At 46.9% G+C, this 15,425-nt stretch overlaps 1 protein-coding gene across 3 annotated transcripts in view; it reads left to right on the plus strand.

Annotated features, from left to right (window-relative positions):
- Positions 1-15,425, plus strand: part of sgsm2 (small G protein signaling modulator 2) — a 37,366-nt gene that overhangs the window by 2,616 nt on the left and 19,325 nt on the right. For all 3 annotated transcript variants that reach the window (XM_037458532.2, XM_037458546.2, XM_037458554.2), the window contains exon 2: positions 3,822-3,897. In XM_037458532.2, the coding sequence (XP_037314429.1) occupies positions 3,822-3,897 (76 nt within the window). The remainder of the gene's footprint in view (positions 1-3,821; positions 3,898-15,425) is intronic.

A 15,425-nucleotide genomic window follows, 5' to 3' on the forward strand; every position in this document is an offset into this window, starting at 1 on the left:
AGGGGGGGGGGGGGGATAAAATGTTCATGTTCCATGAGGAGAAGAAGTCAGTCCTTAAGAGCTGCTGAAGCTCAAATAGACGTCTCATTGCGGCTCATCACGCTGTATGGCAAACCCACAGAATCTACTCCCCCAGAAGCAGGCAGATAATTAAGAAGTTAGAAGGCACATTCCCTCCCCACTGGAGGAGCTGATTATTCTAGTTTTAAATACGCAGCTTAATTAACATTGTGGATCCTTTGTCTTGGACCCGCTCAGCTGAGCAGGCGGGCATAAGAGAAACCGCCTTTTTCTTCTGCAGGTGTTTTAAATCCTCTGTGAGAAGTGACAGATTATTCAGAGGCTGCGGGGTGGAAATTGAATGCCCCCAAAATCACTCTGCCGTTTGTTTAGAGTGACGATGCAGACAAAAGGAGGAGGTGAAGAAAAACGGCCTCCAAAATGAATTGCCGGCTGGAACACCATCACCATTGAGCCTCTGTGGTACTCTGTGAATTATCTCATGGTGGTTGTTGAAAATATTTAAATCTGATGCAGAACGACTTACTGACTTTATCCCTAGAAGCAAAGCTGTGTCAAATGAAATGTACGGACTAAGACTTGTTCTGTAAATCCTGTCACGTTCAAAGGTTAGTTTGTCCTGACGATGTCTGAGATACACCTGGAAACGTTTCTGACAAGCCAAAGCTGCATTCTGTCTAATGTCCACCAGGGGGCGACTCCTCTGGTCCCATAGACGTCTATGGGAAAATGACTCCACTTCTCTCTTGGTTGGTGTGTCTCAGTGTCAGTCCTGCTCAGTCAAAATATGGACACGTCCTGTTCACTGGTTGCAAAAATCCAAGATGGCGAGTGCCAAAATGCAGATGCCTGTCCACAAGCCAACTCCTTATCTCTATGTTGAGATACCAGGTCGTCTTTCACCACAACAAAACAAGTCTTTGCTTATAATCTTTGGATTCTACTTTATTCTTGTCATCTTTTTAATAATCGGCCCGTCAGCAGCTGTTCTACAGTCGGCCGTAACAGCAGAAGCCGACCTGGAGCCGAGTAAATCCAGTCAACCCAACTTCTCCAACGCTATCCCCCCCCCCCCCCCCCCCCATTGGCCCCATTGAGCTCAACCACGCAAGGGAGCTTTTCCCCCAAAAACATCCTGCTGTCAGGTAGCAGAGTCAGATCGACGCCCCCCCCCGCCCTCCAGGACAGAATCGTTTCTTCTTCTGTGTCTCCTGCCCTCTGAGCTGCTGCTGTGGGGTTAGACGATAATAACCGCTCCATCTTCCTCGACCGCAGGGAATTGATTGCACACAAGAGGGGGCACTTTTAAGGTGTATTATCTGCAAATGGTACGAGCACCAAGTGTGTGTTTGTGTGTGTGTGTGTGTGTGTGTGTGTGAGGAAACAGTCAAACAGGTAACATTCCACGAGTCGTCCTTCCCGGTGGCACATGATCCGGCTCATGAAGGATGGAGACGCGTAACATTGCATCTCTGAGAGGAAGCAGAGCAGCAAACACAACGAGCATCACGAGGACCGTTAAAGCAACACAGTTTAAACCTCTTAACGGATGTGTGATGAATGGAAACACACAGGGAGAGAAGAGCCCTCGTCTCAACCACTGATTATATAAGAAAGACGAGCGCTGTGATGAGGACGGAAGCATCGTAGGACCTGACCTTCGCTGAGGCCCTTTCTGCTCCGTCCCTCATCCTACTCTCAGAACAGACATGTCTCCTTTGTAAGAAACTTGAGATTTAAAAAAAAACATATACAACGGCAGTTCCACATCCACATAGTTTATTTGTCACCCCCGCCCCCCCAGTGTTCAGCCCTGCATGAGAGAGCATTCAACGGGGCTCTGGTTAACGAATTCTATCGTCTTCTTTTACTATTTGTATCGCGACTCTTCATCACAAGACTCTTAACCCTTAATATGAGGAGATCTGATTGGACTGAAGTTAATTTAACTCTGAAAAGAAGTTAATACAACTGTATATGGAAATCGTTATATTTTCTAATCTTGTGTTTATTTAACTGAGACAAACTTGGTTTTGCAGTTGAGCTCAAAATGATTCCCAAACCTCCGAAATACGTCTTCCTCCAAAAACTGACTATAGTCTGCTTCCTTGTGTCCCTCCCTGCACAGCCCATCACTAACGGACACATATCCTAACCCTAATTCCTTAATCACGCATCAAACCAGACAGTCGGCACTAATTAAACCGGCCCGTTACCAATCACACGATCGATTGGCTCTCACAGTGGCTCGCGCCGGGCGAAGCATCGATCAGGTCTTTGGCTGAAGGTAAATATATAGATCCATTCACACATCTCTGAGGAGGATGTGGTCAGTCGGAGACCAGAGCGTTAATACACGGGATGAAAAGCAGCAGGTCTCCAGAGAGTATTTCTGATATATATGTATGCATATATATAATGTGTAAGACATTGGTCTTGTTAACTTCTCTCCTAATTGCTCCAGTAGTCTTCCATTGGTTCGAGGGAGCTCAACATCTGGTTTTTTTGCTTACAGTCACGGTTTGTTAAAATATTTTTAAGCCTTTTCCTGATTGAGGACGTGTTCCAGATGCACTTCCTGGTGCACGGGGCTGTCTGGTGTGTAACGACAGGACAGGAATGGTAACCAGCCCGTTTGACCACATCTGTAGTGGCACCAGTCCAACTGGACACTGTGAGTTCCACACAGTGACGTCATCTCCATTTCCAGAGTTTCCTGGATGGAAAGACAATCAGATGCAAGCGCGTAGTGCAATCCTTCACGTTTACTGCAGAGATAGAGGTTGAACCCTGACCCTGGACCTGACCTTAAACCCATACCAACATGAAATACTTCAAAACTCTATTATTCCGCTCTAGCTAGTTGTCAAACACAGACGGACCCTCGTCAATGTCTCTCTAAGCATTCATTTTGACTTGATTTCTGTCCCTGGGGACTGAAGTGGTAGAGTTTCTACCACCAGCTGGACTGGTCTCCACTGGAGGACCTGGGTCTGTCCATGGTGGACTGATCTCTGCTGGAGGACCTGGGTCTGTCCACGGAGGACTGGTGATGATGGGAGGAGACAACGCAGTGATTCATCGCCCTGCGACGTTTTATTACTTAGACCCAACAAGCCGTCCCTGATTAAGTTATGGCCAACAATCGATTCTACGCAGAGCGAGCGCCACGCTGACTCGTGGTGGTGAACCTGTTCAGAATCTCCTCTCCAGAGGATCAACGGACTGCAGAAGAAAAGGCTCATTTCAAAGATGACGTGGTGTTAATTGGAAGTCCGCGTGTTTAGGGCGAGACGGCAGAGCTGTTATTAGTAGCTGTCACTCGATCCTCCATGTGAACCAGTCTCAGTGTAGACCTGATCCTCCATGTGAACCAGTCTCAGTGTAGACCTGATCCTCAATGTGAACCAGTCTCAGTGTAGACCTGTTCCTCTGTGTGAACCAGTCTCAGTGTAGACCTGATCCTCTGTGTGAACCAGTCTCAGTGTAGACCTGATCCTCTGTGTGAACCAGTCTCAGTGTAGACCTGATCCTCCATGTGAACCAGTCTCAGTGTAGACCTGATCCTCTGTGTGAACCAGTCTCAGTTTCAGCCCCCTCTTGTTTTATAGGTGCTTTATAACCTTTGGTTGGTTTGCACATTTCACATTGGTTCGGTACATATAATTTATTTTATCTCTCGGGACTGAGGGAAGAAACCGGATGAACCGCCGCTGTGACGACTGTAGCCCCCCCATCCCATCACACCCCCCCCCCCCCCCCCCCGGCCGTTTCTCACGCTGCGGCTCTTTTGTGTCCAGGTGAAGCAGATCATGGAGGAGGCGGTGACTAAGAAATTTGTCCACGAGGACAGCAGCCACATCATCGCTCTGTGCAGTGAGTACGCCCTTCTCTTTTCTCTCTGAACGCGCACACACGCACACACACACACACACACACACACACACACACACACTTGTTGAAGCCCTCAGCAGGTGTCCGGGCGATGCTTCTCCGTCAAGGACGCGCGCCTGACGTCAAAGCGTCTCTGACTCTCTGCTGCATTGATGGAAAGTTAATACTCGCAGTGGAGCCGATGGAAACCAATTATAGAGACAGACTGGACGAAACCCAGGCCGTGTGTGTGTGTGGTACTGGGACACAGGGGTTGCCCCCCCCCCCCCCCGACCGGATGTGGAGCTTGCAGTGTGTGTGAGTCACAGCTTCCATGTTCCACTCTGCCAGATGAGCGGTGACATTATAGAAGCCTTTTGCACCATAACTCACCAAAATGTGCTTTTAACAAAGGATGTGAACGGTTTGAGGAGCTTTTATAATATGTCTGCGTTATACACATTATTTCATGCGATGTCTACAGACTGCAGCTCCTAAATGTTGCAACAGCTCGTGTTTAGTGACCTGGCGATTGTACTATTGAACAAACATGGGTTTCTGGAAGGTTCATGCACGCCATTAATAAAAAAATGACTTCCTGTTTCATTGTGAAAACAGACATACCTATAACTTTATTGTCATCTATTGGGGTTGTCTTTCTGTTTTGTATTACCCTTTGAAGCCCTATTTATTTTTAACTTTAACTAATCGGACACAATCATTTGATCTCACACTTTATATTCAAATTACCTTTTTTTGTGTTCTTATCTAACCTGATGTTGCTGTGGATCAGATAAACTGTGTTGTTAATGCTCCTCCTCATCAGGCCTGCAGGCTAATCCGCAGACTCTTCGGGGAGACGCAGGGTCAAAGGTCAAATGATAATGATATTTAGAGCGGGAATGAGTCACTGCTGACTCTCCGTCCCTCCCAAATAATCTGTGTGTCGCTGTGTCTGTTGGTGGTTCTGTTTCTTTGGTTGTAAAGGTTTGCCAGTTGATATAGAATTTATCTATTAGAGTGCAAACAACGTGCAGAGTTCATCAGTCTGGAGTCCTTTTGTTGAGACATTAGACACAAGTATAGTTAACGAGTATAGTTAAGGAACATTGGTAACGAGTTTAGTAACAAGTATAGTTAATGAGTATTGGTAACGAGTGTAGCCTACGAGTATAGTGAATGAGTATTGGTAACGAGTGTAGTTAACAACTATCGTTAATGAGTATTGGTAACGAGTGTAGCCTACGAGTATAGTGAATGAGTATTGGTAATGAGTGTAGCCTACGAGTATAGTGAATGAGTATTGGTAACGAGTGTAGTTAACAAGTACAGTTAATGAGTATTGGTAACGAGTGTAGCCTACGAGTATAGTGAATGAGTATTGGTAACGAGTGTAGTTAACAAGTATAGTTAATGAGTATTGGTAACAAGTGTAGCCTACGAGTATAGTTAATGAGTATTGGTAACGAGTGTAGTTAACAGCTATAGTTAATGAGTATTGGTAACGAGTGTAGCCTACGAGTATAGCTAATGAGTATTGGTAACGAGTGTAGTTAACAACTATAGTTAATGAGTATTGGTAACAAGTGTAGCCTACGAGTATAGTGAATGAGTATTGGTAACGAGTGAAGTTAACAAGTATAGTTAATGAGTATTGGTAACAAGTGTAGCCTACGAGTATAGTGAATGAGTATAGGTAACGAGTGTAGTTAACGAGTATAGTTAATGAGTATTGGTAACGAGTGTAGCCTACGAGTATAGTTAATGAGGATTGGTAACGAGTGTAGTTAACGAGTATAGTTAATGAGTATTGGTAACGAGTGTAGCCTACGAGTATAGTGAATGAGTATTGGTAACGGGTGTAGTTAACGAGTATAGTTAATGAGCATTGGTAACAAGTGTAGCCTATGAGTATAGTTAGTTATAGTGGTCCTACTGCAGTAGGAAACGCAGTGTGGAGAGAACCAGGTGGTGAGTTTACAGCTGACTGAGGCCTCCGTCCACACTAACGTCACCGTGTCGCTGAGGCTCATCTCCTCATTCCCCCCTGCAGGCCTTTCTCATGGACTTGTGTGTGTAGGTCATGTTATTATGAACCCTTTCCTCGGAGAGAGAGACACAGGACGACTGCTAATTAAATCAGAAGCAACACCTGAAATGTAATTTTTGCATCTCTGAGGTAGAGTCGGATACACTAAGTCCACTCAGATCGTCGTCCTCGAGTCGTAAAGATGAATCAGGTTTAGTGGAAGACGCTTTTATGTAAACAGTGTTTTCCTCTTGAAAGACTCTTGAAAAGCCCAAAAGCAGGAACATTATCAATCAGCCGGTCAGAGGTGACCCGGTGATACGAGGAGACCGAGGGAGAAATGGACGTCTCTTCCTAGCCGCCCCGCCCCCCCCCCCCCCATTAGCGGCCTCCCTCCCTCGGTAATTGGTGCATTAACGCACGGCCCAAATAAGCTTTCTAAAGGCTGTGGATAAAAGCGCCGCCGTAACGCGATTACTCGACAGAGAATCCGCCCGCGCTCATTTCCAAGTTTGCGCTTTAATACTTTTCTCAATAATGTTCTCACTTATTTGGTAAACAATAATTGAATGAGAAGATGTGGAAGAAGCGCTGCATCCATGCAAATGGGTCTCCACGTGAACCTCCAGAATCTTCATTAACTGTTCCAGTGCTCCTCCTGTGTGTGCTGGATCTGGTGGATATTACACTGGATATAATCACCAACAACAACAACAACAACATCATCCGCTGTGATGCCGGAAAAACCGGTGCTTTATGAGTGTAATAGTCTTCTTTTATTGCTGCCCTCGGGGCCTCGGAGGGAGTGCTGAGAGGCTTGAGGGATTTATCTTCAGCTCTTGGAGCTCTTTGCACGGTTCATTCACAGCAGATCAGCCTGTGCACGTCGCCCACATCGCGTCGTCCCCTTCACAGCGTAACGGGAAGGAAAAAAAGAAAGCAAAGAAATTAGGTTGATTTGTGACAGGAAGCAGGACACATTTGGCTTCAAGCTGTTGGATCGCGTCCCCACAAACCTCTCGTTGCATCTCGTGGCTTCACGTCAAAAAACAAGTTCAAAGGCAAAAGACTCGTCTTTCGCTGTCCCAATGAACTCACGTCACAGCGCACGGGCGGACGGGTGGGAGCACAAGGTGACAGGTGACAGGTGGACGTAGTCATGACGACGGCACCCATTCGGTTTGTTTTGAAGTGAATGGTTTGGATGGAGACATTTACTACAGCGCAGTCCAGTACGTACTCTACCTACGTAAAGATGAGTGTCTGATATTTGTCGTGACCTACCCGTAGCTGGACGATGCTAAGCTAGCTCTGAGTTGTGGAGCGCTCATCCATCACAGCATCACATAGTAAAGCTGTGATGGATGCCTTTAATAACCCTCCACACCTTCAGATTGACGGACTCGTGCTCCGGATGCTTGTGTAACATAATAGTTTATTACTGTTAGATTTAAGCGCTGTTTGATTTGTAGCTCTCATACCTTCATGCCTTCGAGCCCCCCCTCCCTCCACGACTTGAGATCCATCAACAAAGACGGGGAATGTTCGGCCATGAAGCTCAAAGCTGCTCGAAATGCGTCACGTTGAAGAAATCCAGAATCTTTGACACAAAGCAGCGCTCATCACCTCCAAGGCCTGTGAGAGGTTTGCAGAGATGAACATCCTGATCAAAGGAGGTTAGACTTTACACATTTTATTTCATATAGTCACTAATTAAGCATTTCATTGTCTCCTGTTCCTTCTGCTTGCAAAATTAGCAGACTTGTTTTACTGAGGAGGAGACACAAACAAATCTCAGCTAATGCAGTGATGAATACATCACGTCTGCTGAAATCCTTTCACAATAAAGGTTCTGCAATTCATTCTTTAGTGTTTTTTGCGGCTTCCTTCTCCTCATTGTGCTGTTTGAAGATTCTACGATAGAAACACGTTCCTGTAAAGTCCATGAAAGTTGTTCTGTCATATAAAAGTGTTTATAAGTAAAGGTAAAGGTCATTATTAACCTGACAGGACTCAGCAGGTCTCACCTGAGCTCCATATTTAGTCCTGATAAATTAATACGACAACAACAGACCCAGCTCATGCTCTATTGTCTGATTTAAACGGACCCCCTTGCACTATTTTTAGAGCCTGAACCTGTCTGACTGGATGAGTCATGCTGCCACTCCTTGGTGCAGATAACAACATTTTAGTGAGGGAGGAGGGAGGGGGGAGGGGGGGGGGACGTCCTGAGACGGACGCAGGAGTTTGCAAAGGAAACAATAAATATCATGGCGAGAAACAGCAGATCTGAAATCAATCCCCCCCCCCCCCCCCCACACACACACACTTTCTCCTCGAGCTGCCCAAATGCCCCCTGGGAATCTGGTCAGGTGACCAGGCCTTGTTTATGCAGCAGATTCCTGCAGCTCTTCTGTCGCACAAAGGTTTTTGTTTCATTTGGGCAGCGAAGGGAGTCTCATTAATACGAATAAGTGTCTGAGAAAAACAAAGCGAGAGTCTGCCACTCATTTGAAACGAGGTAATGAGCCAGTCCTCCTCCCACCAACAAATAGTTCCATTCATCAGCAATAAAGTGCACACGCTTCAACCCCGTAGAGAAGAGGCCAAATGGAATCACAAGACCCGCCTTCAATATGAAACTAACTTATTATATCAGCGCCGCCGAAGAAAAATGTCAATCTCAGACCAGGAAATCCTGTGAGGCAAAAATAAATGAATCAGGTCTTTGACCAGCCTGGATTCATCTGCTCCTCTGGGCTCACGTCTCCCTTCAGGGGAACACGTCACTTCATTCATGCACACGGGGACATCTTTAGACGTTCCAATTATGACCAGTGTGATTTCTCTCACAAATATGGGACTTACCCCAGAACTCTGCACTCAAAGCGGGTTTGGGGCCGCGTTTTTCACTTAAAAATAAAAGCATCTCTGCAGAAAACAGAGCAACCATAGCTGCAGAGTAACGCACCAAGAGGCCAGAAATCATCCAAAATCGCAAGTTACATTTCTTTGACCTTCATTGGTTTTTACAAAGAATGTAATCTCTAAATCTGACATTTGTGGATAGGAGGTGTAGGCTCAAAGTGTCGTCTCCATATTGAGCCATCTATATCTTTACTCTCTTCTCTGCTTTGTGTTCAGAAGCCTGAAGTTCAAAGTTTCGCAGCATTGTTGTCGTATGGGGAATCAATCGTGGCTTCATGGCTTCACCGAGCGCCTCAGAACTTTATCGTTTTTTACAGAATCTGCTTCGAGCGAACGGTTCATTCCAGGCGAGACTTTTAGTGCGACATGTGGGATGAGGCGGTCTTCATCCTCCCTTCCTCTCCTCCTCTCCCCCTCTCCTCCTCTCCTCCTCTCCTGCTCTCCTGCTCTCCTGCGTGGGATGGGGAGAACGTGGGGAGGGGAGATGGAGCGGAGGTGGTTTAACGGTGGTCAAGCCGGGTTGGCATGGCGACCGATCCGCATCCGGTTGCCATTTGGGAAAGTGCGCATGCTGCGGCGGCTTGCAGCGCTTCAGCTTCCCAATGTGGCGGCCAAGAGAGGGGGCGGGACTTTAAAAAAACCCCCGCAACTACACACTACAACCGAGGTGATGAAATAAACTGTCAAGTGAAGGAGCTGTTGGTCTTTCATAACAAGTCAAGATGCAGAAAGAAACCGAAACGCAAGGTGATTGGATTCTGTTTTAAAACTCATCACCTTCACTCATCTCTCCAGGCCTTTAATCTGTGTGTGTGTGTGTGTGTGTGTGTTGGCGCCTCCTCTTTGCACCTCTTCCTCCACTCTCTCACGCTTCCTCCGTTCACCCCGTGGCTTCCCACACCTCCTTCCCCCTCGTGTCTTTCCATCTTTTCACACGGCCCTTTTGCAGTATTTCATCAGGAGGCGGCGTGGAGGAGCGATGCTCTTCAGGTTGCCCGAGAGCTTGTACTTGTGGGAAATAGCAGCATATAGAGGGTTCATCTAAACCATAGTGAAAGCTTTGTTAATGGTGGAGAAATCATTAACTCAATGCTTGAGTTATTATGACAACTTGTGTAAGGTCTTTAGTCCATTGGGAAGATCACACAGACCTTTGCAAGCTAGTTGTAAAGACCCTTTATTGATTATGACTTACAAACATTTATTAGACTTACTACACTTGTGATGTGGATGTCTGGTCATCGTTGCTCCTGTCCATACGAAGAGAGATCTCCTCCCAAAGGTATGCACGAAATCACAGGAGAACTAAAAGGCCCAAGGCCTCTTATTTATCGTTAAAGTGTTTGTATCGGCCGCCTCGTTGCAACGCGGCACTTAACGTGAGGGGGCGCCATCCCTTCGTGGAAGGTCTCCATTCGCCAGCGTGAAGCGTGAATGAATCCCCCTCAGCTCGACGGAGCCGCCCGGCTGCCGGTGGTTGGAAGGCAGGCGAGCCGCCATCTTGGAGGACGGCCCCCCCTCCAAAGTGGCATCGTGTCACATTACGGGGGAATCAATGCCTCCACCTCCGGGACAGATGTGCTCATTACGCGCCGAGCGGAGCGGTAATCACGCTGATTGTCGCAGACAGTCAGGGGCTGATTAAGGGGGGGGGGGCGGCTGTGTCTGTTTGCATGCGGCTTCTCCCCACGGGCTGTGGGGGGGGGCAACCAAAAACACGCGAAGCGTTTTGTGATGTGTGAGGTCGGAGTGCGTGACGTCGCCGTGGAGCCAGCTGTGCGTTTAGACCAGCGGTGTCAAACTCATTGCTGCATTCTGCAGAAAACCAATCGAAAAACCACCACGAGCCTCTGGTCTGTCACAGCGACAGACCTTTCTGTAGTTCGAGTGAGTTTGACACACAGTTGTGGTCAAAAGTTTACATCCACTTGTAAAGAACATGATGTCGCGGCTCTCTTGAGTTTCCCGTTATTTCTACAAGTCAGATTTCATCAGCCCGAAGGTTGGGTGTTCCAACAGGACAATGACCCCAAGCACACATCACAAGTGGTAATAGAGCGGCTAAATCAGGCTGGAATTAGGGTTTTGGAATGGCCTTCCCAAAGTCCTGACTTAAATCCCATTGAGAACATGTGGACAATGCAGAAAACCATCAAATTTAACTGAACTGCAGCAATTCTGTCAACCAGAAGCTTGTGGATGGCAACCAAAGCGCTTAATTGAAGTGAAAATGGCCAATGGACATGTAACCAAATATTAGCACTGCTGTATGTATATTTTTGACCCAGTTTAACCCATAATACCCGTAACCCATAATAAAGTTCTAAAAGAACCAAACTTCATGAATGTTTTTTGTGACAAACTCTATCAGAGATAAAATCAGACGTAGAAATACGGAGCCACAGACGTTTGCTTGACGTCCACCAATCAGCGGGCGGCGTTTGGAGGCGCTGCCAGGGGGCGGTGACTCAGATGATGGCTCTCTGCGAGTGAGTTTCCTCACGTTACCTCTTTAAAGTCGCTTCTACACGCCACCTCCCCCACCCCCCCAGCGGAAGCCGGAGAGTCCATGTTGATTTTTGCGTGGGAGTGAGAGGTTGCAAGAGCGAGAGCGAGGGATGTGAGGGATTAAAGCCGAGCCAGGGGAAGAGGTGAGAGCGGGGTATCTGTTCTCTGCCCCCCCCCCCCCCCCCCCCCCACACACACACACACACAGAGTCCCCCCCCCCCCCCCCCCTGCTTCAAAGCGTGAGCGAGTGATGGCGGGTTGGGAGCAGGCAGAGTGGAACCGACTGTTTTGCTCACCGTACGAAGGCCCGGAACATTCTGTCGATCCATTAAAGTCTGAGGAATGAATAACGGCGAGCATTCTGCGATATGACGTCACTGTGAGGTGCTTCCTCAGCAGGTTCCCTTAAGAAAACCTCTCATTCTACCAGCCCTCTGGGTCCTGGACCCTGTTCTCCTCGACCTCCCTTCCCTCCAGAGAATCCAGCACCACGTCCTCTCTAAAGAGGAGATGCTCTGCTCCTGGAAGAGGGAAGAGGAGGAGGAGGAAGAGGAGGAGGAGAACGAGGAAGAGGAGGAGACTGTGCTGGTGTGCGGAGATGCCGGCAACTGATACATAATCCTCCTTTCATGAAACGAAAAAGCAACATGATAAGGATTATTTTTTCAAATCAATGCGATGACGTGTGTGAGTATCAACACTCTGCAGCGACTTCATTTAAACAAGTACAACAAATGAGAATTTAATGCTTAGAAACAAGCCCGGTTTGGTGTGTGTGTGAGGAAGCGAACGTATGATGAAACCATGATGAGCGGAGAGGTCTTCGATTCTTCAATCTGCATCAGTGGCTGATCCTCAGGGATCCAGCGTGATCCCCTCGGCTCTGCAAACCTCCTGCAACCTTTAAGCAGGAGTGAAATCAGGCAAAAACACAGACCGTTGTTACCAAACAAAGTCCTTCAACCGTTATTACTCTGCGGATCATCTGATTAAATCTGCTTCAAAGCCCGCGGATCAATCCAATCCACCTGCGTAACAAAAGGTACGAAAGGTAACAGCTAACTGGCTGGAGAACAAAGAGGTGAATCAACGATGGGTCCCGTTGGCAGCTGCAGAGGACGGATGATTGTGTTCACTGCTTCTTGTTTGGAAGCAAGTGTAAAGGAAAAAAACAAATGTTGACAAAATACTTAGAGGGGCACACAGTGGTACTTTGTACGAAGTACTTCTAAGTCTGTGCGAGCTGGCTTGGCCCGATCAACGTGACGAGGAAGCAGGACCAGGACGTTCTTCTGGCCTCCATCTCCAGACGTGGTGTCCATTCCAGGTTGGAAGCGGTGGAAATGCACCCACTCAAAGTGGAGTCGGATTCCAAAGGGGGTGTCAGTCTGTTGCTGCTCGGGGAGCCACAGGAAGGATTATTTGGTGTTATAATTAACTTCTGAGGGTCCGTCGGAGCAGAGCTTTGTTTGTATTAAAAACTTCCCGTTAATTATGAGAATGTCATTGCAATTAGTGAGATCGCACTTCAAAATGAGCAATTAAATGGAATAATGTCTCTTTGGCAAAATAGCACCTTTTTGTGATTTTAACACCGTTGTATCGTTAGAGAAGCAGACACATGCCTGGGCTTCAGATGAGGAACCCTTTAAAACAAGCTTCCTTCTTTGTGGACTTCGTGGCCTCCAGTTGGCCGTTTTGGCCTGTCGTCATCTTGTTTTTTTTTTTTGGTGCCACAAGTGACCATATTTGGATGAGAAGGTGCAGCTGGGGAGGAGCTGTATGTACTGACAATTACCATCTTTTTTGTTTAAGTTCATAATGATATTGGGGGTTTTTGCTTTTGGTGATGCTACCTATTCAGTGGGTCTGGGCTTCTTGTGTGGATCATTTTCAAAGATTGACACCATAAACTCATGTTTAAATTAGGCGAGAAGTGGAGTCATTTCCTCATAGACTTCTATGGGACCAGAGGAGTCGCCCCCTGCTGGTCACTACACAGAAGTAGAGTCATTTCCTCATAGACGTCTATGGGAGCAGAGGAGTCCCCCTGCTGGTCACTACACAGAAGTAGAGTCATTTCCTCATAGAGGTCTATGGGAGCAGAGGAGTCGCCCCCTGCTGGTCACTACACAGAAGTAGAGTCATTTCCTCATAGACGTCTATGGGAGCAGAGGCGTCGCCCCCTGCTGGTCACTAGAGAGAATGCAGCTTTGAGCGAAGCCTTGGCTTCACTCTTCAGAACCAGAGGTCTTGCTTCACACCCTCTGCTTAATCTCAGCGGTGTGTCTTTGCTTCATGAATACTTTGAGGTTTAGTGTCTAAAGGTAAAAATGAGCAAAGAGATCCTTTGTGTGCATCCAGGCTCTGACCTTCTCCTCCTGACAGCCGTGGGAGTAGATGATTGACGGCAGGTGGGTCCAACCTGCAGAACAACAAGAGCTCTGTGTGGCAAAAAGCCTGTTAAAATGGTAATGAAAAATAGCGATGTGGTGTCAGTTATATCCCCCCCCAGGTGAAATGTCTCATCGCGTGAACATCAAAAACACCACCGGCCGAGACTCACTGCTCCTCTGTCCTGCACTGTGAGCGTGTGCACGTGTCCTCTGTCCTGCACTGTGAGCGTGTACACTTGTCCTCTGTCCTGCACTGTGAGCGTGTGCACGTGTCCTCTGTCCTGCACTGTGAGCGTGTGCACGTGTCCTCTGTCCTCCACTGTGAGTGTGTGCACGTGTCCTCTAGCTGCGTCCACATCACTCGCAGCTGGTGTTTGGATGTCGTTGGCTCGGATCACCTGACGTGTCTCTTCCGTCTCTCGTTGAGTTCCATCATTCTCAATCAGCTACAAACACACAGTACAAAGTGCAGAAAGAACTCAATAGATGATGTTGACTTTTGTTGACTTTGTCAAGTGTCTCGTTTGAATTCGATTGAGTCTTTTTGAGAGGTTTTCATGGACATTTTGACAGATTTGAACTTTAGCGTCTCTGTGGGAAGGAGAAAGTTAAATAAAACATTCACTGCCACCATTCAACTACAGGAAATCGATATTGTGACTGAGACAAATGCGTCTTACATTGTGTAAATCATCCTCCCAGACATTTCAGCAGATGTTCTCACATGATACGTCCAACGCACTTTTGAATTCACAACCACTGGTTTGAATAAGGTGATTTCACACTACGGCACTGGTATTTCTTTGCAGCATATTGTGCGTTGTCATGTGATGATGAATGCCGCTCTGATATAAACGCACGGGAGATGATGTGGGTCCTCAGCACCTCCTTCAGAGGGGGTTCAGCCTCTGGTTTTTGCACCAGATGTTCGGCTCTCACACAGGAAGTGATCTGTAAGAGAGACACGGTGCATATTCCTTCTGCCTGGAGTCACACGTGGTGACAAACATCTGCTGCTGATCAATCAATATCACCTGAGTGGGACGAATCAGAATTGTTAACAATTCATCTTGTGGAATCATGAAATTAGAATCTATGATCTCTACAGCTCACTGCTGATAATCTGATTATTAGCGGTATACTTTTTTTGTGTAGAATGTTACCTTTTTACCCCGTTCAGCTGCAATTAAATCTATTTCTGACCTAAAGAGGGTGAAGTGGACTTCATGACTTCCCAGTCATCGTTCCTCTGGTCAGATACATAACGTACTGCTTCATTACTTCTCCTTTCTATTTCAGTCCGTCCATCCGTTGGCAGGTCATTACACCGCCACCAGTCCCCTAATGAGCCCATTAGCTGCTTCGGGCCGTCGCTCCTCTCTTACTCAACAATCTTTTCCTTTTACTTTCACTCGGACGTCTTCCAGCCCCCCCGATCGCTGAGGTCAATTATCACTGGTTACGTATTGTGACTTAATTCTATGAGTTTAGGCCCTTTAGGTTTGTCTTGTTTGGACTTTTGATAATAACACTTTTTACAATAATTTGTTTATTGTATTTTGGTATCAATCTAAATCTGGTTAGGTTTGTTCTTAACTGATCACACTGAAAACCAATAGGCATTTGTCTTAATTACACTTTTTTATTAACACTTTGTGTGTCCGTACAG

This window comes from Pungitius pungitius, chromosome 3 (genome assembly GCF_949316345.1).
Source record: "Pungitius pungitius chromosome 3, fPunPun2.1, whole genome shotgun sequence".
NCBI classification, from domain to species: domain Eukaryota; kingdom Metazoa; phylum Chordata; class Actinopteri; order Perciformes; family Gasterosteidae; genus Pungitius; species Pungitius pungitius.